General features: G+C 49.1%; 1 protein-coding gene across 2 annotated transcripts in view; it reads right to left on the bottom strand.

Annotated features, from left to right (window-relative positions):
- Positions 1-1,679: 1,679 nt before the first annotated feature.
- CHD6 (chromodomain helicase DNA binding protein 6) overlaps positions 1,680-27,562 on the bottom strand; it is a 212,800-nt gene continuing 186,917 nt past the window's right edge. For both annotated transcript variants that reach the window (XM_060030773.1, XM_060030774.1), the window contains exons 28-37: positions 23,758-23,818; positions 22,815-23,031; positions 21,033-21,241; positions 18,346-19,929; positions 15,415-15,566; positions 14,627-14,833; positions 13,163-13,615; positions 11,344-11,538; positions 10,256-10,375; positions 1,680-5,052 (exon numbers count right to left, since the gene is read on the bottom strand). In XM_060030773.1, coding sequence (XP_059886756.1) covers positions 4,156-5,052; positions 10,256-10,375; positions 11,344-11,538; positions 13,163-13,615; positions 14,627-14,833; positions 15,415-15,566; positions 18,346-19,929; positions 21,033-21,241; positions 22,815-23,031; positions 23,758-23,818 — 4,095 coding nt within the window. In that variant the 3' untranslated portion in view covers positions 1,680-4,155. The remainder of the gene's footprint in view (positions 5,053-10,255; positions 10,376-11,343; positions 11,539-13,162; positions 13,616-14,626; positions 14,834-15,414; positions 15,567-18,345; positions 19,930-21,032; positions 21,242-22,814; positions 23,032-23,757; positions 23,819-27,562) is intronic.

The raw sequence follows: 27,562 nt of genomic DNA, 5'->3' as shown, positions 1-27,562 counted from the left end.
TCAAATATAACAAGCAGTTGCACGCACTTGACATCATTTCCATCAACCCCATCAACAACCCTATAGGTTCAAGTTATAATTAGCCCTGTTCTACAGAGGAAACTGAAGCTTAGAGAAGGTGGGAATGCTGCTCCTGCCTCGGCCAGGGGAACCACAGCTCTTCCAGGGCCTCCACGCTCCTCCCCCCGCCCCCATCCTAGTTGCTCCCTTTGTCCTTTTGACCTTGGGAGCTGGGGACACCAGGATGGGCTTCCACAGCACCAACTTCAGTCATTTCCAAACACATCGCGGGGAACACCTTCCTCACGGGAGCCGGTACTTTATTCATCCCTTTCCCTCATTTCCTATCTTACCCCACGGATACCCCGCTGAGCGTGGATTACGAGGGTGGTCACGATGCCGGCCACTTGGTAGCACAAGCCGTGTGTCCTGAGGACCTGCCCGCACGCTCCTGTCCCTCGGAGACTGGGTTTTGAGTAGCCACGGTCCAGAACCCAGGTGATAGTCACTGAGCTGGGTGAACCCCACTGCTGACCTGAGAAAGAGGTCCTTTTGTGGTTTCTAGACCCGGCCAATGAACAGTAATTCTTGCAAGAAACCATTTTAAGGTATAAATGAATAGAGCATAAGGTTTTCCAGAGGGTAAGACACAACTGTTCCGTGTTTCCCGGTGCCAATTTTCCCGAGCGTAATTCAGTCAGAGCTGGTCTCTGAGGCTGAGGGGTCCCAGACTAAGTATCACAAAGGTTGGAGTGTCCTGGCCTCAGGCTGGTGGGGTTGGGGGGTTGTCTATCCCAGCTCTGTTCTCTGTGGTTGAGATAGCTTTGCAGCCTCTCCGTTGGCTTTCGTGAGGCAGACTGGACGCCAGCATCCCTCTACCCAGCAACCAAGATGCTCTGAGGACAAATGAGGTCACTTATGGTAAACACGCACGAAACATTAAAACAGTAGCCCAACGTACATGACTAATTGTACTCTCCCACCCTCGTACGAGGAGGTAGAATCTACTGGGGCAGGCCTGGAGGTCAAGAGTGAAACCAAGACTCTTTACTACTTCCACCCAGGAGGGCTCCACAAATCTAAAGATCTACAAAGCAAGCTGTAGCAGAGGTCCGTCAGGCCTTCTGGAACCATGGCCCACCCACGCTCCAGGCTGTCCATCCACCACCTGTTGGTACCAGCAGGAGACCCAGCAAGGGTGAGGCAGGTGGGGCTCCTCAGGCTCAGCCTCACCGAGACTCTGGCACTTCCCTGCCAGCCTCACTGATGACTCCTGACACAGCGACCCAAAGCTGAGGATCACGAAGTTCTCACAAGCCGCAAGAACTTCGGCTACGGAGAGGCATTTCTGTGTTTTGGGGCCTGTTCCAACCCACAGAGGTTCCCTCTTGAAGCCCCAGGTGTGTGACCTGAGGTGGGGCCCATGAAATGGGGCTTAAGAGAGTGGAGGCATCAGCTGCGAGCGTTCAGGCCCCAAGTCTGGGGAGCAGGTGCGGTGCTGCACCCCCTTCTACGGCATCTGTTTTAACTCGGTGTTCTGGTAGCTCAAGAGATAAATCAAGCCAACCCTCCTGAACGATATTTAACAAGCCCCCAACAGGGTGCCCGGCATAAACTGGGCACCTAGGAAAGACAGTGGATTCCTGTGTGCATATGATGCCTTCATAAAAATGCCCAGGCAGCAAGAGACATCCACGTGCCACTGAAGTCCTCAAATAGAAATGTGACTTTTAAACTTTTTTTTTTTTTTAAATCCAGGATCAAGACCACAGACAATTTATTATGTAAGACATGGGGTGAAGAATGATCCAGGAAGGTTATGGCTGTGAGTGACATGGAATTAGATGAAAAGGCTCAAGTTTGCTGAAGAGAGTTTAAATTTGGCTTTTGCTCTTGGAAACGTCAAAATAATCATAAGAAGCACTTATGCCTTACAGAGCAAATAATCCACAGAGTGTCATTTTCATTTTGCAAACAGGGACACAATAACAGTCAAAGAGAAGCCTAAACACCCAGAGTTAACATACAGGTTCGATAAGATATAACACGGGATTTAGCATGCTGGTGGGTTTTTAAATCAAATCCATATTGAACCCTGTGACCTACTGTAGGCTCTAAGTGGAACCTGGGGAAAGCAGCTTTTCCATACAAAACAACGACAACAAAGAAAACCCAGGCTCTGCTGGATGTCTATAATACTCATTTGCAGTAAGGCTTTCAAGATACATGAATTTTTATAGCATTTGTATTTTAAGGATTTAGGGCAAATACAGTTTTTTTTTCTACTTGATAAAAAGAAAATTAGTACTTAAAAGGTTCAAAAAATATATCAATTGAGTGATTTTTTTTTTACATAAATAAATTATATTGATTTTCAGGATTTAACAGCTGAAAAAACCTCTTCTGCTTCCACTGGAGGCAAAACTGAACAAAATGTTAGTTAAATAGAGAGAGCAGCATTTCTAAGAAATCTGTTGTCAGCATTAGAGATCATCTATGCTACAAAGATGTCATTAAATAGAATTTGTTCAATTACTGGATTCTTTCTTCTTATATGATCAGTTTATAGAATTTCTGATTTATAACTCTGATTCATAAAACTGGGACTCCAATTTTTGAAAATACAGCTGATTGATTTTTTTTTTTCCGGCCACGATTTAACAGACTTCTTTGAGATGCTCATTTTGACATTTACATAATTTATAATCCCAAATGTATAAAAGACAATGACAAAAGCATCATAAATAAATAATGCAAACTGAAATAGTTATGTCAAATTTTTGGACCTTCTGATAAATTATAGCAAAACTGTAACAGAAAAAGTAAAAAATACAGTAAATTGTGACAACAAAAGGTGAAACTGGTACTAGTAACACTTCCAACATTTCTGACGGTCCTGCACAGCCCTGTGCCCCTGGGGACTGAACCACGAGCTTCTTTCAAGTCTCAGAGTGTGAACTGTGGGTGAAAAGTGACACCATCAGAAGGGAGGGACCACGTGGGAGGGCGAAGGAAAGCAGGTGAGGGTTGCTGGGGCCGGCGGGTTCTTGCGGGCCTGGCCTGGGCAGCTGAGGAAGAAGGGGGAATAATGTTAATTTGCAACACGGTCTCCACTAAATTGATGCTTTGGGATCTGGGTCCGACTGTAAAACATAAACCGAGTAGAGAAAAATCTGGAGAGAAGAAAAAAACTTTTCACAGTCGCATTCCAAGAGGTGGTACAAACCTCAAACCCTGGCGAGTCTAAGAGTGTTGAGGGACTGTTTGCTTTGCAGGCTCCAGAAAGAGCCTGATTCTTGGCGAAGGGGAGCGTGAAGTTAGGAGCCGAGAGGCCTGGCAGTGGCCAGAGCAGTCCCTAAGAGGCCTCGGCGGGGGCACAGCTAGTCGTGTGCAGTCCTCCACCCCCATCGTCGCCGGCAACGGCTCAAGGTGTGTACAGCTCTCTCGTACTGAGAACCCCCTGTTAACTTGGGAGAGGGGGGATGCGTGTGTATCAAGTAATGCCCCATCGGTATTTCTTCTTGCTGCAGGTGCCTGAAAACCCACAAAGGTGTTACTACCAGTAAGGTTTCTGTTTTAGAAAGAAATGAACATACGTGGTTTCAACCATTAATTATATACTTCTGCCTATCCTACTCGTTTAGTAATCATGATAAAACTGGGAAATATTTTAACTAAAAAATATGCACCAGCACTTCTTCCTCTGTGCTTTTTGGTTCCCCAACACATTCTTCCCATTCAGCACAGCTCATGGAAAAAAGAGCTGCTCTCTGCCTCTCCTTCGGCCCTTCTTCACTGGTAAATCCCTAGACGGTTTTCCTTTGCCATTTTTCCTCCTCAAATAAGTGGGAAACTTGGAAGAGAAGGGGGCAGGGCGTGTCCCCACGTCTGCACTAACTACGATTGCTGGAATGAACGACTGGGTAACGGAGTGAGGATTCTGCGCCTCCTACACTAGGTCAACGACACTTAGCTGATGACGTGGCAAGACCCTGTGACTATTAACATCTGTTACCATAGTTCTCAGACAGGAAATCAGGTAGGTAATAGTACTTATGGAAACACAGGTTCTTATGACAGTGAGGTGAGGGAAGTAACAAACCTTGATGGGATAAGAAACTTACAAGTCATAAGAATTTCTTCAATGAAAAAGTTCTAATTGGTGACACTGTTAGAGTCTTGGGGGCCCCCTTCGCCGGCCTGTGCTGCGTGTCCTCTCTCTGGAGGCGCGGGGGCCCTGGATTCGGGGCAGCTCTGGGCACCGCCCGGCTCCCTCTCCAACCCGGGTGCAGGCTCTGGGCTGGGGTCCGGGTTGTCCCCTTTTGTTTTCTTCCTCATCCTCTTCTGGCTCTCCAGACCTACTATTTCCGAGTGTCTGGCCTGCTGCATGGCCGGCAGAGCCATGCCCATGCCGGGGGAGACAAACATGGATGGGTAAATGAGTCCGGGGGACACTCCTGGGATGAGAAACGGGTTAAAAGCCACAGGACTACTCGTAGTTATTGGAGGTTCGGCCTGATCGGAAAATGGACTAGGACCGGGCTTGTCTTCGGCTGACGTGTCCGTTTTGACATCACGGCCGCTGGGCTGGTCTTCTGCAGTCTTTTCAGCCGCCGACGTGCCACTCTTCGTTGTGCTTGACAAAGGCGCTGGCACAGCCGAGGCGCAGGTGGTGGCCATGGGGGCATTGAGGAGCCCCCCGACCCCAAACATCTGCGGCACGGCGGCCATCCCCGGCAGCACCATGGGCAGCATGCTCAACGTGCTCTTGACCTCTTCGCCCGTGGGCATCGCTGCAAAGCTGGCCGGGAACCCCACCAGCCCCGTGAGGGGAATGCTAGGCATGTTTCTCATGTTCTGAAGTCCGACCAGGTCCATCCCGGCGATCAGGCCATTCATGAAGAGAGGTCCCATCCCGGAGGGGGAGTCCGCCACGAGGGCGGGAGCCTTCAGGAGCTCGCTCCGGGGCCGCCTGCCCCTCCGGCGGGGGCCTGAGTCTCGGAGAACAGGCTCAGGAAGGGTGTGATTGAACTTGTTTTCCGGGAGAAACCCCTGAAAAAGGACGAAGAGACACAAGATGCTGAAGGTTACTGGATGGCGGGTGAGCAGCTGGGGGCTCCTCACCGGCCTTTCCTGTCCGCCTGCCCACCCTGAGCTGCACAGCTCTGTGCCCCAAGGGCCCCTCCCTTGAGGCTGAGAGCCTGAAACCACCGAGCCGCTTCCACTGTGCTCACGGTAGAGGGGCGCCCGCCCTGCGGAGTGGCTGCCGGAGCACTGGGAGCTGGAACCAGCCAGAGAGCTCAAGTCTTAGTCAAGACTTTCTTTTATCGAGGGATAACTGACATAATATTAGTTTCACGTGTAACATACAAAAAAGGACAACTTCATGAGTTTCCGTGTCATCCTTGCACAGGGCTGTGCCAGTCTTCTCTGCTTCACCCTGATCTGAGCGCGTGTGCCGCCGGGGCTGGCAGTCGGGACCTGCGGCTGCGACCCCTCGGCCAGACCCCACATTCGCCTCCCTCCTGACACAGGGTGGTTTTTAACTGAAGCCACAAAGCAGGGCAGGAGGATGGGGCTTGGGAGCAGGAAGATCTCAGTCCTGACCTAAGCCCCCAGCTGTGGGGGGAGAGAGGACAATGGCACCTAAGTCAGATCCTCAGAAGACGCCCCAGGTCTCTGCTTAAGAGGCAGTCACAGCGGCAGGTGAGTGGGCGACACGGGTCAAGCTCTCAGCGGGCTGCGTGCACGTGTGTGCACATCTGCCCCGACATGAGGAGTGGCTCAGATGCGCTGCTCCTCTCGGTAGTGAGGGTCTCAGCAGTGAGGGAAACTGGCCGTCGGAGGTGCTAACGAAGGGGGTGGCGATACGGAAGAGCGGCAGGGCTCTCGGCTCTCTGCTCTTTTTGGCGGTAACACGAAACAAGCATCTGCCCTGTGTCAGGCGCTGGGTGACGGGCTCTGTGTGTAGGATCTCAGTTCGTCACCACGCCCACCCTACGAGTCGCTAATACTGCTACAGCCATTTTACAGGGAGTTCAGAGATTCATACACACGTGAAAAACGTGCACTTGAATGTTCCCAAGTCCCCAGGAATAATGCTATTTTTGAGGTCTTGTATTTGTCCTTCGAAGAATTTCCCAAAGAATATTAAAGAAAAACCAGGTCATCATGGGCAAAAAGCTTTACGATGGTGAACTTTGTTTGAGGAGAAAAGTCTTCTCAAAAGGCCTTGCTTTAGAAAAGCAGAAGAGGGAATTCCCTGGCAATCCAGTGGTTGGGACTCTGCACTTTCACTGCCGAGGGCCTGGGTTTGATCCCTGGTTGAGAAGGAATGAAGATCCCACAAGCCGCACAGCGTGGCCAAAAAAAAAAAAAAAGAAAAGCAGAAGAGGAAGAAACCTCTGGAACCGTTGTGTTTAGTCACCTTTCTTTCTCACAAATCAAGAAGGGCAGGATTTGCCCCCAGGGCACAGTTGGTGAGTGACAGAGGCAGCAAGAACCCAGGCCCTGTGGCCCTAGCCCACCTGATTCTCACACGTGACCAGCCACTGACACTTTGAAAGCTGGTTTGTCCTCAGCTGCTGCTTGGGTCTGGGGATGATGCCTGGGGAGCTATTCCTGCTGGTTCCTGTCTCTAAAGAGAGACGGTTGGATGTGATGGACGGAGCCAGGCTAAAAGTATCATTTCTCACTGGTTTATCTTGAGCCCATCAGTGCAGATTGCCTCATTCTGGAGACCACAGCCTCAGGCCCCTGCTGGGAAGCCCATCTCAGCCCAGGGCCTGGCCACGGTAACCACCACTCGACTAACAGGCTTTCCAAGACCTGTTCCCTGTAGCCCAGCCACAGCCGAGAGCCAGGGGAAGGTCCCAGCTGTGTCTTTTCCCTTTATACTCCCAAATGCTCATCCTCACCCTCCTCATTACTCTCCAGTGGGAGGGCCTGTTCAATCTTAGAAGCCTTTCTGTTGGGAAGAAAAGGAACCTCGAACTTGATGAATAACACTTCCATCTTCTTTTCAAACAATCTGCTATATATAAAGCAGACGTTCTTTAACATGCTTTACTTTGAGCTCATCAGGGCATCTGGGGCTGGAGAGCTCACTTCGGGCAACCTGCATCCTGCAGGACCTTTGGTCCCTGTGGCCTTGCTCACCAAGTTCAAGTCGCACTCCTCAGGTACCAGGATGTCCCCACCCTTGTTGGGAACCACTGATATAGACAACGCTGGGCCCTTTCAGAACCGGGAACTTGCCCAGAAGGCCCAGGCTGGCTGCCTGCCCCGCTTCAGAGCGGGGGAGCAGCAGCAGAAAGGCCTGGCTGAGGAGAACAGTGCTTCATCCCCTGCACAGTGAGGCGAGCCGGCAGAGGAAGTCGGCCCCACCTCTTCCTGCGGGTGCAAGCATCACCCTAGCCAGCCCGTGGCTGCCCACCCAGGGCCGACACCCCTCCCAGCAGCTTGGCGACCACACACCGCGGGCAAGGCGGGCTTTGGCAGCTCTCCTTCTTGGTAATTACACCCTGGGAACTGACCTGCTTCCTCTTCCTGGGGAGGGTCTGGGGAGGGCAAGGAGAGGCAGACAAGAAGGGGCAGACGCTCAGCAACGCTGCAGGCGTGGATGACCGCACGGGCACTCCAACCCTAGAACATCTTTCTTCACCAATACACGGCAGCATTTATTCCAAAGCCTGTGTGTTCCAGCTCTAAAACTTAACTCCTGGGCGGAGGCAGAGAAGGAGGTGGTGACCAAAACCTACTTACTCCTCCCAGGAAGGTGAGTAGGCTCGGCCAACAAACATTCCCTGAGTGGAAAGAGGCCTAACAACCAAACGCAGTATGAGGACCCTGGTTTAAAAGTCCTAAAAACAAAACAAAGCAAACCAGAAACTAGCCCTGAAAGACATTTCTGGGACAAGTGGGGTAATCAGAATATGGGCTAGCTACAACATATTACTAATAATGACGTGTGTGATGGTGGTAATAGTGATGGGGGAAAACATTCTCAGGAGACACATGCTTAAGTATTTAGGGGTGACATGGCATCTCTGCAATTTACTGTCAAATGAATGGCTCAGCAAGAAACAAGCAAAAAAAACCCCCACTACACACAAGTATGTAAAACAAACATAACCTCACGTATAAAATAAGAGGCATGTGCGTGTGCGTACACACATGTAATGATGAGCGACCACTATGTGCCGGGCGGGCATCCCTTTTTTTTTTTTTTTGGCTGTGTCGGATCTTTAGTTGCAGCACGTGGGATCTTCGTTGCGGTGCTCGGGTTTCTCTCTAGTTGCAGCGCTCGGGCTTCTCTCTAGTTGTGGTGTGTGGGTTTTCTCTCTCTAATTGTGGCACGTGGGCTCCAGGGGACATGGGTTCTATAGTTTGAGGCACGTGGGCTCTCTAGTTGAGGCGTGTGGCCTCAGTAGTTGTAGCGCATAGGCTTAGTTGCCCTGTGGCACATGGGATCTTAGTTCCCCAACCAGAGATCGAACCCGGTCCCCTGCATTGCAGGACAGATTCTTTACCACTGGGCCACCACGGAAGTCCCCCAGGGGGCATTCTTAAAGCTGAGTCCCGCGGCCTGACCGCAGCCTGTGTGATGCTGTCTGTGGGGCTTGGCTGCACACACGGCAGAAAAGGCTAAAGGCAGGAAGAAGTTCCTTGCGGGATCTGAATGTGTTTCTAGGAGAAATGGTAAGGTGTCTAGGGGACGGACACAGAGGGCAGCACACCCCAGAGACTCCGGTCCCAAGGACCAGGCAGACGCGTGCTTTCTGTTCAGGCCTTACTGCAGGCAAAGGACCCCGAGGCAGGGCCTGAGTTCATTTAACAAAGGAGGGAAAGCACACCTCTGGTAAGAGGCTGGCTCATAAGGACAGCTCAGAAATGAGTTTTCTGGCAGGGGGTCAGCATCTGCAGGGGAGTGATGAACGTTAATTTCCAGAGAATGTGAGGGAAATTGTTAGACATGTAGAAAGAAATAAGAAAGTCAAGGGGGAAACCATATCCTTAAACCAAGAGGTCAGAGACTCCACCAAGTAAGGACTGGGGCTGTCTCCTGACAAAAGGAGAGCGAGGGGCCGAGAGAGACAGAGGGATGAGAACCGATGCGGAATCAGTCTGTACAGCACGAGCGGGTCTAACGTGTGGGTTCCAGAGGATAAAGCAAGAGAGGGGGGCAAAGGGCAGCTTTTCCAACGCGACAAACCTTCTAACAAGCAGTGGGCCCCAGCCATCCTCCCCGGTGGCCACAGCAGCCTGTGGGGATGAGCGAGGGCAGTGTTTGTCGGGCTGCTGGAGGAGTGACCCTCCAGGCGACCAAATCAGAAACAAGCTCCTTGGGAACATTAACGAGCAGGAAATGACTAGGGTGGGTGGTCTCTTGGAATTAAAAAAAGAAACGGCATCCAGGAAATCCCCCTAAGAAGGGAATTCATACCCAGGAAAGCCGTAGCTGGCAGAGCGCTAAGGAAGGCGTTCAGGAGAGCCTGCCAGTTCAGAAGACAACCCGGGGAAGGGCAGAGCCCCATGAGGATCCTCAGAAGCGCCCTATTTGGGCAGAGCGCACTTTGAGGAGGTTAAAGGCACATTTGTGTATCATCTGCCCAAGCTCCACACATTTTCAGGTTGAAATGTTACCGCCCCCTAGAGGTTACGAGTTTTCTATTCCAAATTTGTACTCATCTGTAAACTATAATTAACTCAGATTCGTTCCACTACAAGTATCTGCAGATGTCTTTGAAGTCGCTTCCAGGCTCATGATTCTATAATAGGAAGAGGGCAATGCTTGGAGTCAGCTGTTTTTCATTGCCAGCGAGGATGGAATAGGAGGAAATGTCTTAAATGGTGGCCAGAAAAACTTTGATTGGAAAATGAAAATTTCCAGTAATGAAGTTCGTTAAACGCTGGAAACAGACTCCTGATAAGGGTTAAAAGGTATTTTTCCCTGAACGGTCTAAAATGGGGGCGGTGGGGGGAGCGCGGGGCAGGAGGAGCGGGTTGGGAATCAGGCTTTGGGAATGGTTTAAGTACAGACTTAACCCAAAAGTTTCGGAGGTAAAGGTTGAAAACAAACGACCACGGAGGCCATGCTGCTGGTGAAAACACCCCAACACCACTTATCACTGCTTATCACCCTCTGCAGCTCCTGGTCCCCCTGGTAAGGTTGCCTGGCTACCGCCTTCCCCTGCTGGAGCTTTCTCTCCGAGTCTGTAAGGCCGGGCTCCGCCGCGAGGTCTGTATTCCTTACCCTCAGGCCTGGCTCCTTGGGGACGGCAGGAACCCTCTCTTCCCCACTCAGGGAGTTGACGTCTAATTTTCCAGGATCCTTACAGCGTGGCCTCCTCTGCTTGGGTTTGTCTGAAAAATTCTAGGAGGTAAATGGAAACCAACATTACAAAACGTTCTGCCACAGATTCTTCTGATGAGGGTGGTGCCTCTCAGCTGGTTTTGCTATTTTCTCGCTCATGGCCCTCTGCACAGGACCCGTCAGGTTAGGCTGAAGGGAACGGCCCCTTGGCCCTCAGCCAGGCTCTGTCCTTGAAGCCACAGTGTTCCTGCAGCAAGCCGGAAGACAAGTCTCCTGTGGGGGCCTCCTGGCCCTCCAGACCAGAGCACCTGGCTGACCCACCAGTTTCCCAGGGCACCGCTTAATCCCTCTGCTTTCCCCCGATCACTGTCTCGGATTCCCTCTTCACTGCTCCCTACTTGGCGGGCTTCGTCTGTCTCTGGAGGGTGTGCATCTGTGAATGCATCCTTCTCCTTTCCTTGGGAGCTTTCTCCTGCCACGTCTTACTAATGAGATGTACCCAGGACAAAGGTGGTGGTGCGGTTGACGAGCAAACGAGAAACAAAAAAACCAAGAGAAGATTTCGGCGCTCAGGAGCCCTCTCCTCCAGGTTCTTAGTGTGGAGGACTGAGGGCAGAGGCAGTAAGAGGAACTGAGGAAAAGTTACCGAGCAGTAACTGAAACTAACCCATCACCTCAAAGTGGAGATGCAGTAACTTGAAAAGAATACACGGGAACATTTCCACGAAGTGGCAGCGCTTATGCAACCTAAAGAATTCTCTGTGAGCTCATGAACGTGATCATTTGGGGGAAGGGAGGGCTGAGCTTGGGCAAGTTCTGTCCTCGTAAGATTTCCACGTCTACTTTCCGGCATGGCATTCTGATCTGGGCTGTAATTTCTGTTACTGGAAAACGTAACCCGAATTTAAACTGGTTTTCTCCACTTTACAATGATGTCCTCAGTGGACACCGACTTCCCTCAGGCTTCCTGGTCCTCCTGGGCCCCCCTCAGCATCTTCGCGTCAGACACGGCACTGACACACACTCACCGCGCCAAAGCCAGGGACCTCGAGGGGGCAGTCTGCCTGCTGCCGCAGCCAGTCCAGCAGGCTCTTGCTGGGAATGGCTTTCTCGGCCTGGCTGCCGGCTACCGGGGCCGGCTCCGGGGTCGAAGTGGCAGGCACTGGCCCTTCAGGAGGGTGTGAGGTGCTCAGGGGGGCTGGCCCTGGGTCTTCGTGGACCTCCTGGACAAAGGGAAGACAAGTACGTGCAGTTCATCACGACAGAATGAAAACTAGTTTCTCAGAGGAAAACACATATGGTGCTGTTTGCATCTTCCCGCCAGAACATGACTCTGCCTCTGCCTGACTATGAAGCCCCCACAGAAGCTCTGACGTGTTGGGCGTTCCCTCCACCCGACGGCTCCTCTCCCCTCTCGTCTCCGCGGTAGACTTCCGTACCGTCCTGTCTGCTCAGGTTCCCTCTTGCCGCCTTTGTCACCATCACTGACAGTCCCGGTGACACTGGCCACCCCGCTCCTCTCCCCCCTAGCACTCGTCACAGGTTTTCCCACAACAGAAAGTACCATGCTGCAGCTGCCTTACCTAGTTCTCTCTCAGCACTGCCAAAGCCTGTCTTACTCATCTCTGTATTCCCAATGCCTATATGGGGTCTGCTGATAAAGTACAACGTCAGTGCTGAATAAATACCTGCATAATACATTTTTCAAAATACTCTGAGGCCAAGGAAAAAGGTTTCACTTCTTCCATTGGAATTCTACAATCATTATAGGAAAACTGGCTTTGCACCTCTAAAAAATGAGACAACCTTCTTATAGACTTGGAGGATTGGACAGGGCAAGAACCTGCCATTTCAGCTTCCCAAATTATATAGAAAGTCTAAGAGGGAAACATATACCAAGCGATACAGCAGAGCTCTCTGGCTCTAGAGAACCAAGTCCTTGGTTTGGTTCCCTGATCTGCCATTTACCACCTGGATAATCTTGGGCAAATTATTTAACGCTTGTAAGCCTCAGTTTGCTCATCTCCAAAATGGGAATAGTAACAACACCTTCACAGGGTTTTTGTGAAAATCACACAGAACAATCATGTAAAACCCTGAATGCAGTGCCTGGCAAAGGCACTCAATAAGTACTGTTCGTTATTACTCCTTTTCAAGTAAGAAAACATGAAACGTGATTCCTGTTTCGGACTCAAAATTCAATAGATGGGAAAAACCAAATACAAAGAGAGAAGTCAGTGGTCTTCGACACATTAAACGAAGTCTGAGGGGACTCCTCTGGACCAGGTGTGCAGTTTCTGCCCTTTTCTGTTGTTTACAAGGATCTCTGAGCTGAGAACACCTTAGTGTGACCTCAGGAAGCCTCACAGCGACCCTCTGTGGTAGAAGCTGCAGCCGCCTCTTTACAGAGGAGCAAAGCGGGGCGGCTCAAGGTGGCCAGCAGCTCAAGCAGCAGAGCCAGGATTGATGTTCAGGACGTCCTGACTCCCAAATCCCAGCTCCTGGAAAGCCCACTGACCTGGAACAACGTTGTTGCAAACACAGCCCTGTTTCTGCTTTACTCTTTGGATCACCAGTGGCTCCGAGACACTGGAGGCTGGGCTGTTACTGTGTGAAATGGTGAGACCTCCTGGTTCGTTTTTCCAGGTTGCATGCAGGTTAAGGGCCCTCGATGGACTAATACCTATTTCTAAAAGAGACTGAGAGCAACTGATGACGAGAAGATAAGCAGGACAATTGAAATAGGGATAAAAGATCCATAATCAAAAAGCGCTGTGTCTGAGGAAAAAGGGTTTGTCGCTCAGTGTACAGGGGTCAGTGTTTGTACTTAGTGGCTCATATACCCACCAAGATCCCCGCCTGGAGTGTCGGCTCCTTCAGAAAGATGAGGTCCACGCCTCCGTCTACATGCTTCCGCCTCCCTCTCCGCCTCCTGGTGGCAGCGTCATCTCTCCTGAGGCTTCCGTTGACGATCTGTCCAGTCACTGGATGGATCAGGCCGGCTTGCAGAATCCCAGACAAGTCCATGCCAAGGGCTCCTTGAAGTGAACCGATAGCCCCAATCTTAGGGGTGCTGGCGCTCACTGGGAAAGGGGATGTGGCCCCCGGGGACCCCTCCGATGGGCAGGAGAGGTCTATCGCTGACTCTCCGTGCCAGCCATTGAGGACGATGGGGGGGTGCCCGTGGGTGGCGGGGAACTGCTCCAGGCCCCGGGTCTTTGCGTCCCTCTCCACCTCGAACTCATAAGGACGTCTGTGCTTCTGTTCCTCCTTTGTGAATACCGAAGCCAAGAAGCTCTCCTGCGAACACACACATGTGGCAAGAGAGGTTTGAACACCACCTCTGTGGCTGAATGCCAGCTCTTTCTAGGCCCCATTTCCTTGGGGCTAGTAATCACCTTCTCAGAACTTCTTCCAACTCAAACCTTCTCAAACTTTACTACTAAATCACCTGGACAGCTTGTTAGAATGCAGATTCAACCTCAGCGGGCCTGAGATTCTCTGCATTTCTAACAGGTTCCCAGATGCTGTGAAAGCTGCTAGTCCATGAACTATATACCTAGAGTTGCAAGATCATAGTTTAGGGAATCTCAGCCTCAGCTGTACACCAGAATCAACTGGGAAGTTAAAAAAAAAAAAAAAAAAAAAAAAAGCCAATATCGAGTCTACACCCTGGACTGATTCAGTCAGAATCTGGAGCTTCTCAAGGTCCCCAGCGGAGTCCAGTGTGCAGCTGAGAGTGAGAGCTAGTGTGCCAATAACCACGTGTCCTTAAACTTGACCTCTGGGTTTATAAACCACAAATAAAACTCATGCCTGCTTTGACTCCCCTCCTTTCTATCTGCTGCCACCGTTCTCAGTCCTCAAGTGTTGAACATCCCGATCTGTTCACGCCTCCCCTTCCTCATATAGTCATCAGTCATCACGACATGCCAGCCAACTCCCCCCCTTTCTTTGGAGCCACTCTGCCACTAAGCTGGTCTAGAACTTATCTCTTCCTCAGATGCCCACCTGTCTCCCAGCCCTGGAGGCACAGCCCCTCCCTGACCCCCATCTCCCATGAAGCTGCACACCACTCCCGTTGAGCTGCAAACACACTTTCATCACGCACTTTCCTGCTCCAAAACTACAGCCTCTGCTGCCTACAGGATAAAATCCAGATTCCTCAATGAACACTAATGGCTTGACCCCAAAAAAAAGAAAGAAAAAAATTCCTATCCACTCAGTATTTGTTGAATAAATGACTCAATTAAGAAGTGCAAAGCGTCCTCCTCCTTTGTTTCAAGGTCAAGAACATTCTTACAGCCTCACCTTCTGCATCTGGGCCACCAACGCTGCGCCACTGCTGAAGACATGTTCTGATGCCTCTGGCTCTGAAAGGCTGCTGCGGGGACCAGCGCCGCTGATTAACACAGGGGTGGGCAGCGCGGCCGAGGGCTCATACTGCTGGTTGGAGGGCCACTTCCCCTTTAACACCACATGGCAGATGTTATCCAGGCGGTTAATTATCACGCGATCCTATAAAAAAGAACAAAAGCTCTGAGGAATAAGTACCAAGTTACCCAAATTCACAAAATCCCCTGAAATCAAGTGGCAAGTTTTTTAACCAGAAGGAACTGATTAGAAAAGGGCGCACACAAATGGACTCACTTTACAAGTCTTAAAAGAAATGGTATCGGGCTTCCCTGGTGGCATAGTGGTTGGGAGTCTGCCTCCCGATGCAGGGGACGTGGGTTCGTGCCCCGGTCCGGGAGGATCCCACATGCCGCGGAGCGGCTGGCCCCGTGGGCCGTGGCCGCTGGGCCTGCGCGTTCGGAGCCTGTGCTCCGCGTACCACAAAAAAAAAAAAAAAAAAAAAAAGAAATGGTATCGTCTAGACAACGAAGATTAATAGCCACAGCGCTGTAAATACGAAGATAAGCTGACACTTCTGTCTTATGGTCTAATTAGGTGCATGTATCTTTAATGTCACATAACTAGTATCTTTTAAAGATACGAAACATTTGTCTGAGTCTGTTTCTCAGAAATATTCTAAAAGGTTTAAAGGAAAGGCGTCGAAGCTGAGGATGCTCTGGGTGGAGTGTGCAAGCTCTGGGTACCTTTGGCCACTCGGAGAAGGAATAGAGGGTTTTCTCCTGGAGCAGCTGCGCAATGGTGGGAGCCCGTGCCTCCTGCAGGTTGTCCCTGAGGTCCCCTACGATGCCCGAGGTCGAGTTCTTGCTCTCCTCCTCAGAGTATTTCCCTGGATAATCTAGGAAGGAAGGTTAAAAAAATGAATTAGGCGCTCGGGAGATACTAGTGATCTGAAAGATGAGGAAGTCTGATCTTGTTTTTTAATTAGCCCAGTGTGTGCTCATTTATTTTTAATTGAATTATTAATTACCATACTTTCTATTTCCAGAAGCACTCTATCGGTTAAGCCATAAAGGCACGACCTGCTCTAGGGCTACCCATGCAAGTCATCCAATAAGAGTTTGCATCCACAACCGAACAACAACGACGACGATGAAGGACCGCAAAGAGGCTTTCCCATTTGGTGCAGTGGGTGAGAGGAAAGTGAACATTATGCTCTGATACAGAAGTGGGGAGAGTGTAGGAAATGTAACACAGCAAGAGGCTGGTATTAATGATGAAGGAAGAAAAGTCCTGAAACTTACAACGAAGGTAAAATAGACCTGATTTATATAAAAAATGATGCAAAGAAACCCAGAATGTTTAAAGTACTTCACTGATGGAAAGAAGTGGAAATGCCACTCATTCGTTCAGTCTTCAGTGGTGAATGTTTACTATCACTTGTGAAATGGACCTTCAAAGATCCACTTAACGGAGATGACAGGGAATGAACTGTGTGTAGCATAACGTCCAAGAAAAGTTGTGAACCTCTTTCGTGGTGAAATGACACGGAACGTCTATCCTCTGAAACGTGGTGGTCTCACTTTTGACTGTGCAACAAGTCTCCCAGGGGGCCGTAGAGACCCCCCCCCCCATCCCCCGACCAGGAGCAGGGCCTTGCTAGGCCAGGGGATTCAAGGATAAACAAGACAGATGTGGCCCTGGCTTTCTAGGCTCTTACAGCTCCATGAGGGAAAGACAGTTGGGAAAATGCACTAATTATAAACGAATAGTTACAATTATAAACCAGGGTGAGGGCCATAAAGGGAAAGAGACAAGGTGTCATGATAGGGAATAAGAGGGAAAACCGACTGGTAGGAGGGAAGGCTGGCAGAGAGGACCTGTCGAAGGAGAGACCCCCAGGAAGATGAGGAGGCAGTGGGGAAAAGTACAACAAAGATGAGGCGGAGGGGCAGGATCATCGGGAACATGTTGGGCTCTGCAGGCCAGGACAGAAAATTTGAATTTTATTCTAGATCCAATGGGGAGCACCGCTGAAAGGCTTTAAGCAGAAAAGCTGAACTTAAATTTTAAGAAAAAAGCGGAATGCTGTGTGAGGGAAAACCCTGGAGAAGGAGCCAGGAGCCCGGGCGCTGGCCCTGACAGCTGTGCCAGTTACTGCTCCTTCAGCGGCCAAGCTCCGTCCTCAGAAATAGGGCAACCCCCTCTGCCTCACCTCTCCCACATCTCATGTGTGGAGGAGACCCCTGGGGTCTGTCAAAGCGTCTTTAAAAGCACTGGTGCTAGGGACACCCCCCGCCCCCGGCCGAGTGTGCGCGATGCTCACCAAAGCCTATCAAGTTCACTGCTGTCTCCCAGCCCAGCCCAGCCAGAAGGCACGGCCACCAGAGGAAGTCCAGGCCAGCACAGCTCTCCTCTAGCCCATCCTCACTGGACTGTCTACACTGCCCAGGACTGAGTACTCGCTGATTTTCCCCACAACAGAGTTCCAAGAGCAATGTATACATGTAATTCCACACGTGGCAGGGACCCTTCGTGGCCTGGGGCAAGGTCTGGGCTGGCTCCTTCTGGGTTGGCTGGGGCCACAGGCTGATGAAGCTCCTTTCAGTTCAGTTTCTATGTCCTCAGCTTGGCTGGCGTGTACATTTTAATTTGGGTTCAAAACCTTTCCCAAGTTATCACGAGGCTAAAACCAAAGGTGGGAGTTCAAAAATAAAAAGGAAGTGGGACAACCCAGGGCAGGGTTTCCCTCTTTAGATGAAGTCACTGTCCTGTGGGGAGGGGCTGGCCTGCCTGAATCCCTGAACATCACTTGGCCCCTGGCACCAGGCCAGGCACCTACAGGGTAATTTTTGTTTTTCTGACAAGGATAAACAGAACTATCTTTTGTTCACCTAATATGTCCTCTTGGGTCTGATGACATAAAGACAATAGTGAAAAAGTTAAGACCCATTTGTTGTTGCTCAGGATCTCTAATCACTGTATTCATATCCCTGCAAAGTATATACAAATCTCAGGGTCACCTAGATTAACATTTTAAAATCCCTTCATTACCTAAGATTTCCCTATTTAAAAAGATCAAGTCTATCTGCATTTTTTATTGAGTGGCATGTAATTTGGTTATTCTTATTTCTGTCGAGTTACTTAAAGGAATCTCAACCCAATGCACCGATATTACAACACAGGGTTTTGACATACACGTGAACAAATGGTGCAGTCTTTGCTCACCTTAATAAAGATGACGGTTATTTGTATTTTTGTGGCGTTCCTGAAAAATTACCTGCACCTCCGTTAAACTGCAGGTTCTTGGCGTTCCCTGGCTGTTCTACTTTAACCCACTTTGTAGCACTTTACCTGGTGGAAGAACGAATTCCTTCCCCTCAACACTGTATCTGGCATCTATCATATAACAGCACACAACCCCTGCCCAAATCACGCAGCTGACACAGCCAAGGTGCTACGGTTGCCTACAATCATGCTCAGTTTTCTGGAATGATCAGAGTTAAGCTACTCTGCCTCATTTTCAGACCAAGGCCTGTGACCTTCGCTTTTAAACAACACGGTGAGTGTAAGCAGGTCCCTTCCAGAAGCTGTAAAACCCTTAACACCCCCCCGACGTGCCCTCCCTGTCTTGCGAGAACTGGCTTATCCAAAATACAAGATCCCACACACTGTACCTTGACTCTGGCAGTTCCCGTCTCTATCATAATCATCTTTACTCTCAAAATCCACGTCTTCCGCCTTGAGTTCACTCCCTTCCAGATATGTAGGGAAACCTTGTTTCCCTTCTGCACTTTCTTTCCAGGGTTCTTTCAAAAGTTCATGCTTCACCTGAAACAGCTCTGGCGGAACAGCAGTGAGCTCGCCCCCAACTGTGACATTATTGGCTTTGCTTTTGTATGGGTCTGGGTTGTAACCCTGGGGTTTCTCCACTTCAAACTGGTCATTCTCGAGGCCGTGAGTCCACCTCTCCATGTGTTTGCAGTGACACTGACAGGCTGCGGGAAGAAAAGCGCCCTGCGGTCCAGGATGCTGGCTTCTGGCCGCCAGGCTTCCTTTCTTGGCTTCGTCCACAAGAAAGCCGCTGTGGCTCTTCTCCCCTGCCATACGAGCAGTGGGCTCGGTAAGAGGCGACACCTCTGGCCTTTCCCGCGTGCCTGCGGCCAGGTCTAGGTTTTCCTCCTCATTTTCCTCCTCTTCTTCCTCCTCATCACTGTGGTTCCGACCCAAAATCAATTTACTTTCTAAACTTTTGCATTCTAATAAATCAATTAACTGCTGATCTGATGACAGGTTTCTTTTGGAGTCATAGACACTCAGATTGCACATGTCAACAAACCCGCTCTCATTTCCTTGGTCCAAGGAAGGGGAGGCTATGCATTTGGTTTCCAGCTGCCCAAGGCTTTCAGGTCTCTGCCCTGCCTCGCTGCAGCAGAGTTCCCCTTCCTGTGAAAGAGACACCAGCAAATGTTTTCCATTTTTAATGTTCATTTGAGCTACTCCTGCTTCTAATGTATCCATAAAAGAGGGGCCTGAGGCTATTTCTGCCTCGTGGCCACCAGGCTGGAAGTTGCCATCTCTGCTTGTTGCGAGAGCCACGGCATCTTGTCTGGACTCGGTATTGGTACCTGGGCTCTCCTGAAAAGAGACTGGCTCCTGGCTTAGTGCTTTCTTACCATACATCATGCTCTCCAAGGACTCAGGCAGTAGACTCTCATCATGGGTGATGGAAATGACATCCTGAACTTTAGAAATAAAGTTTTCACAAGTCATGTCAGATAAGCTGCCCCGAGGTGGACCAAGATGATCATCCCTACCTTCTATTTTCACTAGATTCTCAGGTTCATTTTCAAGGGACTCGGAAGTCCTGCTCATTTGAGTATACGCAAGAGATTCATACAGTTTGGAGTTGGTCTGGTAAAGGCAACAGAGACTCCCTGGAGCCTGGGGGTCGGTTCTTTTGTGTTGGGCATAGTTTCTGTAGGCGTCCAGGAAGGACAGCTGGGGGTCGGTCATGATGTAGTAGTCGGTGCGGTTCAGCCCGTGCTTGGCAGTGCCGATCAACAGGTCCCGATCGTGCTTTCCACACTCCCACCAGACGGGGAGGGAGAGGCTGGGCCTGCAGAGCTGAAGGCGCTCGTGCAGCTGAGGACACTGCAGCACTTGCTCCCGGACCTTCCGCAACAGTTCAATGCGGTACAGGGTTCTCGCGGCCCGCTCTTCAGTGATGGGTTCAACGCAGATGCTGGGATCTGGGGGGCCTGCAAAGGTGAACACAGAGCCTGTCACTTAAGGTGGCCCTTGGACACTTCCTGCCCACCTGAGCACCTGCATCTTTGATCTTATAGTTTGACTCCCTGGGTCCTCAGCAAGGCAGGGCCTTAGCGGCCCCACTAAACTGAAAAGCTGAAAGAGAAGGGAAGGTTTTTATGAAACACGGACAGACCAGTGAAGGTGAAAGAAGAGCCTGAAAACTCCAGTTCGGGAAATATTAGTTCCCGGTCAATAAGGAGGACTAGGTACCTTCTAACTAGGTACTTTACGGCTGTTATTTAGTTCTCACAAGAACTCTATGCTATACCATCGTTAACCTTGTGTAAGGATGAGGAAGGAGGCTCAGATAAGCTAACTTGCTCAAGGTGACAGAACCAGGACTCCAGTCCAGGTCTTGTCAGCATGACTCCAAGGTCCAGATCTTTCCGATCTATGCAGCTCCCTGGCTTTAAAGAAAACAGCCTAAGTGTGCCACATGCAGGCAGAAGGTGGGGTGTCTGTACATGCTGCCGCCAGTCTAGAACCCACACTGAATAGGCTCAACATTTGTTTCAATTTTCCCAGAATACAGTCATACGGTCCAGAGCGAGTTAATCTATGAGTACGAGACTGAAGAGGGACACGGAGGAAGCTGCTGCAAATTCCAACCAGGAAGAAATTTCTTAGAAAAGGTCTCTAGTGGAGCCCAGGGAGTTTAAATGACGGCCACTAGTTTTCCATAGCTACAAGTCAACACATGAGAAAACATTTAAGATTTAATCTAAGGGAAGTGCAAAGCTCATAGTAGGATAATTCTCTATGAGACTTACAAAAAAAAGCACTTTGGAAAAGGTAATTAGTTTCTTAATATTTCTGTGACATTTTAATCCGAATTTCAATTTTCGTTGGAATCACATCATTTTGGGAGAGAGATTTTATTTTATGAGGGTGGACCCGATTAGAAGTCCGTGGATTTGTGAAAACCCACTGGTCTTTACCTGAATTCTTCACGTTGGCTCTGCGTCTATAGTTATACCTAACTCTGTACCTTGAAAATAAGCACGTTCTCTCCTTGTCCCACCTGGGATACAGTGACAGAGAGTGTCCTCACCACCATCCTTCCAGGCTGGCAGACGACAGACGTGCCGGCACATGGCCACGAAGCTATGGAAATAGTGCTCCAGGCTCTCGTCCGACTTCTTGTCCAAACGGGAAATGATGCGAAACTGCGTCCAGTCAAAGGTTTTCTTTTCTTGATCATAAACGACACCAAAGGAAGACACTGTTCTGTAGAAGTCGGCTTGCTCTCTCCTAGTCCACCTAGAGAGGGAATCAGAGAAGGAGAGTGAGCTGTTTTCTTTGTTTTTTTTTTTTCAGTTAAAAAAAGCCAACAACTACTTACTGAGCACCTACTTGGGAGAGCCCAGGAAGTCAAGAGAGCAGGCAGAGCGGGTCTATTTTACTGTTTATTTTTATTCAGGTTGACTTGGGTGGAGGGGCTTATAACACAGCAGCCCCTCAGCCTCTACCGCCACCTTCAAATCATGTGTGCGTACTTGAGACCTTACTTCGCCAATTTTATTTTATTTTATTTTATTCTCATTATTATTTTTGGCCGGACTACACAGCATTTTTGGCCATCTTGAGCAGCGGGATCTTAGTTCCCCGACCAGGGATTGAACCTGCGCCCCCTGCAGTGGAAGCATGGAGTCCTAACCACTGGACCACCAGGCAAGTCCCCTTGATTCATTCATTTTACAAATTACCTAGTTCATTTCCTCTTGTGGGAGATAAAGATTTTAATTTAAAAGCACTCTATATGCTTAAACATTCTGCCATACGACAACAGAGAATCACAGAATCCTGGAGGGACCTTTCAAGCCCTTAAATTCACTTCCTTCGTTTTACAGAGGGAGAAACTGGTCCAGAGCGGGGAGGAGACTCCCTCAGCCACCCACCTCCCTGACTCCCATCTCACACTGGCTTCCTTCCTGGTCTTACGTAGGCAGGTTGCCCACGACGATAACCCTTCCTAGGACAGAAGGTTCTCTAGACTTTATCTCCTGCAGGATTAAGATAATGACTTAAGGAACACGGATTATTATATGCCACTGTAGTCTTCACCAGGGGCTCTTGGGCACAGTGCTCAGCTAGGAGAGGGGTGAGAGGGTCAGTGGAAGAGTGAGAAGCAGGGAAGAAGGGGCTCTGGTTCTCTCTTTGGAGCTAGATGGGAGAAATCTACTCCCTGAATTACCAAATTTCATAAAGCCAGGAGTATACAGAAGTATCAATAATTGAATTCACTATGTGGCATTCTTTCAATTCACTGGATGTTACATCAAAAGGACGGAGAGATATAAAGACTCAAAGAACAGCAGCTTTGTTGATTTGCTCTCCTGGCATCGTTCTTAGCCTGTGCTGGCCTTAGGCAGCCATTTTTACCTTAATTCTCAGATGGGCAAGTAACTCCTTCCTTCTGGGCTGGCATTTTATGGTACTTATTGTTCTCAAAGGCTCGATAAGGACTGTTGGCTACAATAAGACAACTTCAATGCACACTATTCACTTTGCCGCTGAAAGAATATGATCTGATACATGCTAGTGTGGTGTTTAAATCACATCCCCAGAGACTGGGGTCCAACTTAGGGAAGAGCGTAAGGTTGGAAGATCACACAAGTCTGGGAACTGTGAACAGAGGGTGTCCTAGATATCACCAGACTCCCGAGTCAGCACGAAAACACCACTGCAGTTGGAGGCTGGATTTAATTCACTCTAGAGACAACCTGACTCCATATGAGAACACTGGACACACCTGCCCTCCAGCTGTTGGGTTCCCTTTGTCACCTTTACCCATTGGGCAGCTCAGCACGCCCTTTTGGCCACTGGCTTTTACCTCTTTTGGGCTTCCTTGTTGATGAGATCCATCTCTGAGGACCTCCGGAACATCTCTTCCTGGACCCAGTATCCCTGGTTTCCTGGTCCCAGGATTTCAGGTCGGCAGAGCTCCTTGCGGTTACAGCGCTGGTAAATGGTGACCAGGCGTCGGAGACGAGCTGTGAGTGCAGACGAAACTGGCCAGGGTGATTTGTCTGGGTCGGAGCCATCCTGGGCTTCAAACATCAGTGAGGATATTAGTATTTACAAACAGAACTAAAACAAAGGCAACTGGGTTTTCTGGTTGCTGTTCTTCCCTTTCATTTAAAGAAAACTAAAGCTGACTTAGTAACTTAGTGGAAGTAGCTGCTGTTCAACAATCAGCTCGGGAGCTAGGCACAGCCGGAAGGGCTGCAGTTGCACTTTAGAAGCAGCTTTAGGTACGGTGGGTTCTGCTCTCTCTCCAGTACAAACGTGCCTGTCTGTGGGGGCAGAACTGACTCAAGGGCCTTGCTCTAAGGCATCGGCTTAAGTGGATGCTCTGTGGCCATCTCCATTTAGAACTAAAGGCTTCTGTGTAGCTGGGCCTTCTAAACATCAAAGCCTCCGTTAAGTCTGAATTCAGAAAAACAAACCAACAAGAGAACACACCAAATACCCTTAACTTTTCTCAAAAGAAAAAAAAAAAAAATCACTGAAACCACGATTCCTTTTTATCTCTCAGACTCCATCCTGACTTCATTTCACTGTTGAATTCAGTGCCAGGTGGAGAAAGCTGGCCAGAGCCACATTACCGCTCCCTGGGTGACTCCCGCAGAGTTTGACGAAGGTCAACTTAATTGGCTTTTAAAAAGAGCCTCCTTAAAAAACAGCATTTTTTTCTTTTTTATTACACATGAACTCCAGGATAACTACAAACAGGGACCTTACTTTTCTTTGCCTTCAGAAGGACACAGTCTCACCTGCCCGGCTGTCATCCTTCTTTTCACCAAAAATGCCATCACCTCCATCACTGGAACTCTCCTAGGGATAAATGAAGTCATGCCGTCAGCACAACTGCAGCTCTGAAGAGACCAACTCAGAAACCCAGTCCCTACACAGAAGGAGTAAAGATGCACAAGAGACATCCCCTGCTCAAGAGCATCTCAAAGATCAAGGTAGTCCCTGATGAATAAAGCTTACTTATGCACAGAGTCTTAAAAGAGCCAGAAAGCAGTTTATTTAAAATAAGCATTTTTCCCCCCCTGGAATTGTGTGGAATGATTCTGCCCGTAGAGAATTAGCTTTAAGAATGATGAACTGGCATGCTCCCCTGGCAACTACATTTTACACGCACTCTTTTAGTTGAGAATTAAATATTTGCTTTACTATCATCACTTGCAGTCTAATACTGTCATTTCACAAAGCATGGGCCTGCATTTTTGGATTTCTGCTGTGAAAAACTGTCATGCTCATGTTCATTATGCTTCATTTACTTCACAGCAATAGACGCTATTTTCCTAAAACATGACTGCTCCAGACAGGAGACCTGATGGCACAAACCTCCAGGAATTTAAAATTAAAATCATGATCTGAGGCTCAGAATCTGAAGTAATATCACAGGCACAGAGCTTATCCAAGTTGGAGTATATGTCAACCTGGCTCTAATGGAGTCCTTTACGAAGCCATTCTTGGTCCCAGGAATGGAACTTCAGAGGCTCCTTATACACAAAGCATGTGGGAGTTTGGGTGTGGGCGAAGAGACAGTGCGAGTCTTCAACTTACTCCATTTTTAACACAAAAACTTACTTTTTTTTTTTTTTTACTGAAGTAAAGTTGACTTGCGACATCATATTAGTTTCAGGTGTAAAACAGTGATTCGGTATCTTTATACAGTAAGAAATGATCACCACCATGGGTGTACTTTCTATCTGTCACCACACAAAGTTATTCTAATATTATTGACTACATTCCCGATGCAGTACATCACATCCCTGTGACTTATTTATTTTATAACTGGAAGTCTGTACTTCTTAATCCCCTTCACGTATTTCACCCATTTTCCCACCTATCTTATTGTTTTTCTTTTATATTTTTTAAAAACCAACTTTACTTTTTTATTTATTTTTTTACAAACTTATGTATTTTATTTATTTATTTTTGGCTGCTTTGGTTCTTCGTTGCTGTGCATGGCTTTCTCTAGTTGCGGCGAGCGGGGGCTACTTTTTGTTGCCGTGAGCGGAATTCTCACTGTGGTGGCTTCTCTTGTTGTGGAGCACGGGTCCTAGGCATGTGGGCTTCAGGAGTTGCGGCACATGGGCTCAGTAGTTGTGGTGCACGGGCTTAGCTGCTCCGCAGCACGTGGGACCTTCCCAGACCAGGGCTCGAATCCGTGTCCCCTGCATTGGCAGGCAGACTCTCAACCACTGTGCCACCAGGGAAGCCCTCTTATTGTTTCTCTGACTTGCGTCTTTTGACGTGAATGACAGGCGAGAATAACCCCAGGATTCATGACTTCGGCTATGGTGGAGCACAGGGTCAGATTCTGTCAGAATAAGGGTCAGCAATCTGCAGCCTGTAGATTGTTTTTGTGTGGCCCTTAAGCTAAGAATGGTTTTTAAGGGAAGAAGAAGAGGAGGAGGAGGAAGGAAGGGAGGGGCAGGAGGGGGAGAAAGAGAAGGAGGTGAAGAAGATGTGACTCTACTGGCCCCCAGGCCTAAGATATTTACTGTCTGGTCCTTTACAGAAAACTGGGACACAGCCCAGGAGAGCAGCACCTCGGTTCAGGAGGGATGGACACACACCTATGACTGGCAATAGTTAAAATTCAAACCGCTCTCTTAGGCCCCTAATACCGGGGAAGGACCTGAGAAAGGCAGAGGGGCAGGGGTTCATTTTCTGAATGCATTTCTTTCTTACTAGAGTAGTGGTAATAGCTGACGTTACCAAGAACTATGTGTGACCGTGCAAAACCCTTTACACGGCTTATCTCCTTTGGTCATCAGCACTGCTTCCCCAGGTAGAAAGTATTACTATCCTTATTTTACAGAGGCAGAAAACAAGCCCTAGAAAGTTCTGTAAGTTGCCAAGGTCACATGGCTACCAAGGGGCAGAGCTGGGCTTCAAACACGGTAGTCTGATGAGAACCTATACTGTAACCACTGAGCTGCCCAAAACAGAACAAAAAGGGAGTCCCGGCTGAAAATCTGATTTAGAGAGCGCAACATATTTAGAATTGGAGAACACCAGTTTAATCCTCTTCTTTGCCCATGTAATATCAGTGAAGAGAAGGAACTTCAAGCTGATCTACTGTACCATTCTGAAGTGACACTTACATATGCCAAAGCAGCCTTTCCCACTATTCAGGCAGTTAAAAAGCCAGCAAAAACCAACAACCAGGCCTTCCATCCTTCCTGCCATAGAGAACATTTTTGGGTATTCTTAGAGTACCCGTGAAGACCCTTATAATGCTGAAAGTTGTAATCACAGACACTTCTAGACTGAGAAGTGCTGTACAGACTATGAGAGGTGGGGTCAGGCGCCAGGGCTACCACGCTCCTTATTACGACGATATGTGGCTGCCGTGGCACCGACTCCACAGGGGCAGCTCCGGGCTTGGTGTGGGGCAGGCACACCTGCCATGCAGGCTTCCTTTCCACCCGCCCTAACAGTTTCTGTTGGCCTTGGGCAAACCCTCAAGTAAGGAAAGATTCTGGAAGCCGTAAGTGCCTTTCTGTCTCCTGCTCTCTCTCGATGGCAGGTCCCCTCTCTATCACTGACAGAAAGGAGAAGACCTGGCTTAGCAGCAGCCGAAGTGAAAAAGATGTCATAATCTTGTGGTCACATAACCAATCTAATGTGAGTGTGACAGAGCGGTACCGCAGGGAGCACATGGAAAGCCCTGCCTCTGAAGTCTGCATGTGAACATGTAGTATCCTAGTTTCTGCCTCTGTGAATCAGTCTGAAAGAAATATTCATCTCAGAAGAAGAATGAATCAATCATTTCCAAGGGCAGGGTCCCAGAGAGTGCTGACAAGTAAGACTGTCAAAGTAAGGGCAACAGGTTAGTTCCAACCTGCAGTTTCTCCATCTTGAGCACGTCTGTGTTTGGAGTCTGACAGTCCACTGCTCTCTGGCCTTGGGCAACGTGTTTCGACCTCTCTCAAGCTCATTTCTTCATTTGCAAAATGGAGACAATAGTACTTTACGGGTGATCGTGGGGCACAAATGAGTTGATTATGCAAAGTGTTTAACCAAATGCTGGCACAAAGCAAATGCCCGACGCACGGCAGCCGGCACCGAGGAGATACCCACGTACAGGCCCAACTGCTAGAGGATCCTTCAGCGTTTCTCTCTTTCAGCTGAAGTGTGTTCTCTAAGGATAGCTTCATGACACAGTGGCCAACAGCAGCAATAACAACAAAAGTCTACAGGTAAGTACATGGCCAGATACTATACTGAGTACTTCACGTGCGTTTTTCATTTATTCATTCTAAACAACTAAATGACCCTTTTTAGACAGAAGGAAATTGTAGAAGGAGAGATTGATAATCTAATACTACATATAGTTATTAAGTGGTGAAGATGGAATTCAAACCTAGAAGGCCTGACCCCAGACGAGGAGCTCTAACCACAGGGATGTATTGCCTCCGGGGGCTGAAGACACACCTGGTTGGATCAAATGCACTGTCAGTCACTAAGAGTAACTTAGCTTCCCACGTGGCATTTCTCCGCCAAGGATGCAGGGCTGTTTCCTGATCTGACAACAGCAGATCCCCCTCACCTGTG

The sequence above is a fragment of the Delphinus delphis genome, chromosome 15 (assembly GCF_949987515.2).
Source record: "Delphinus delphis chromosome 15, mDelDel1.2, whole genome shotgun sequence".
Classification (NCBI taxonomy): domain Eukaryota; kingdom Metazoa; phylum Chordata; class Mammalia; order Artiodactyla; family Delphinidae; genus Delphinus; species Delphinus delphis.
Note: the sequence above shows the minus strand (reverse complement) of the source record. Positions and strands in the feature narration are given on the sequence as shown.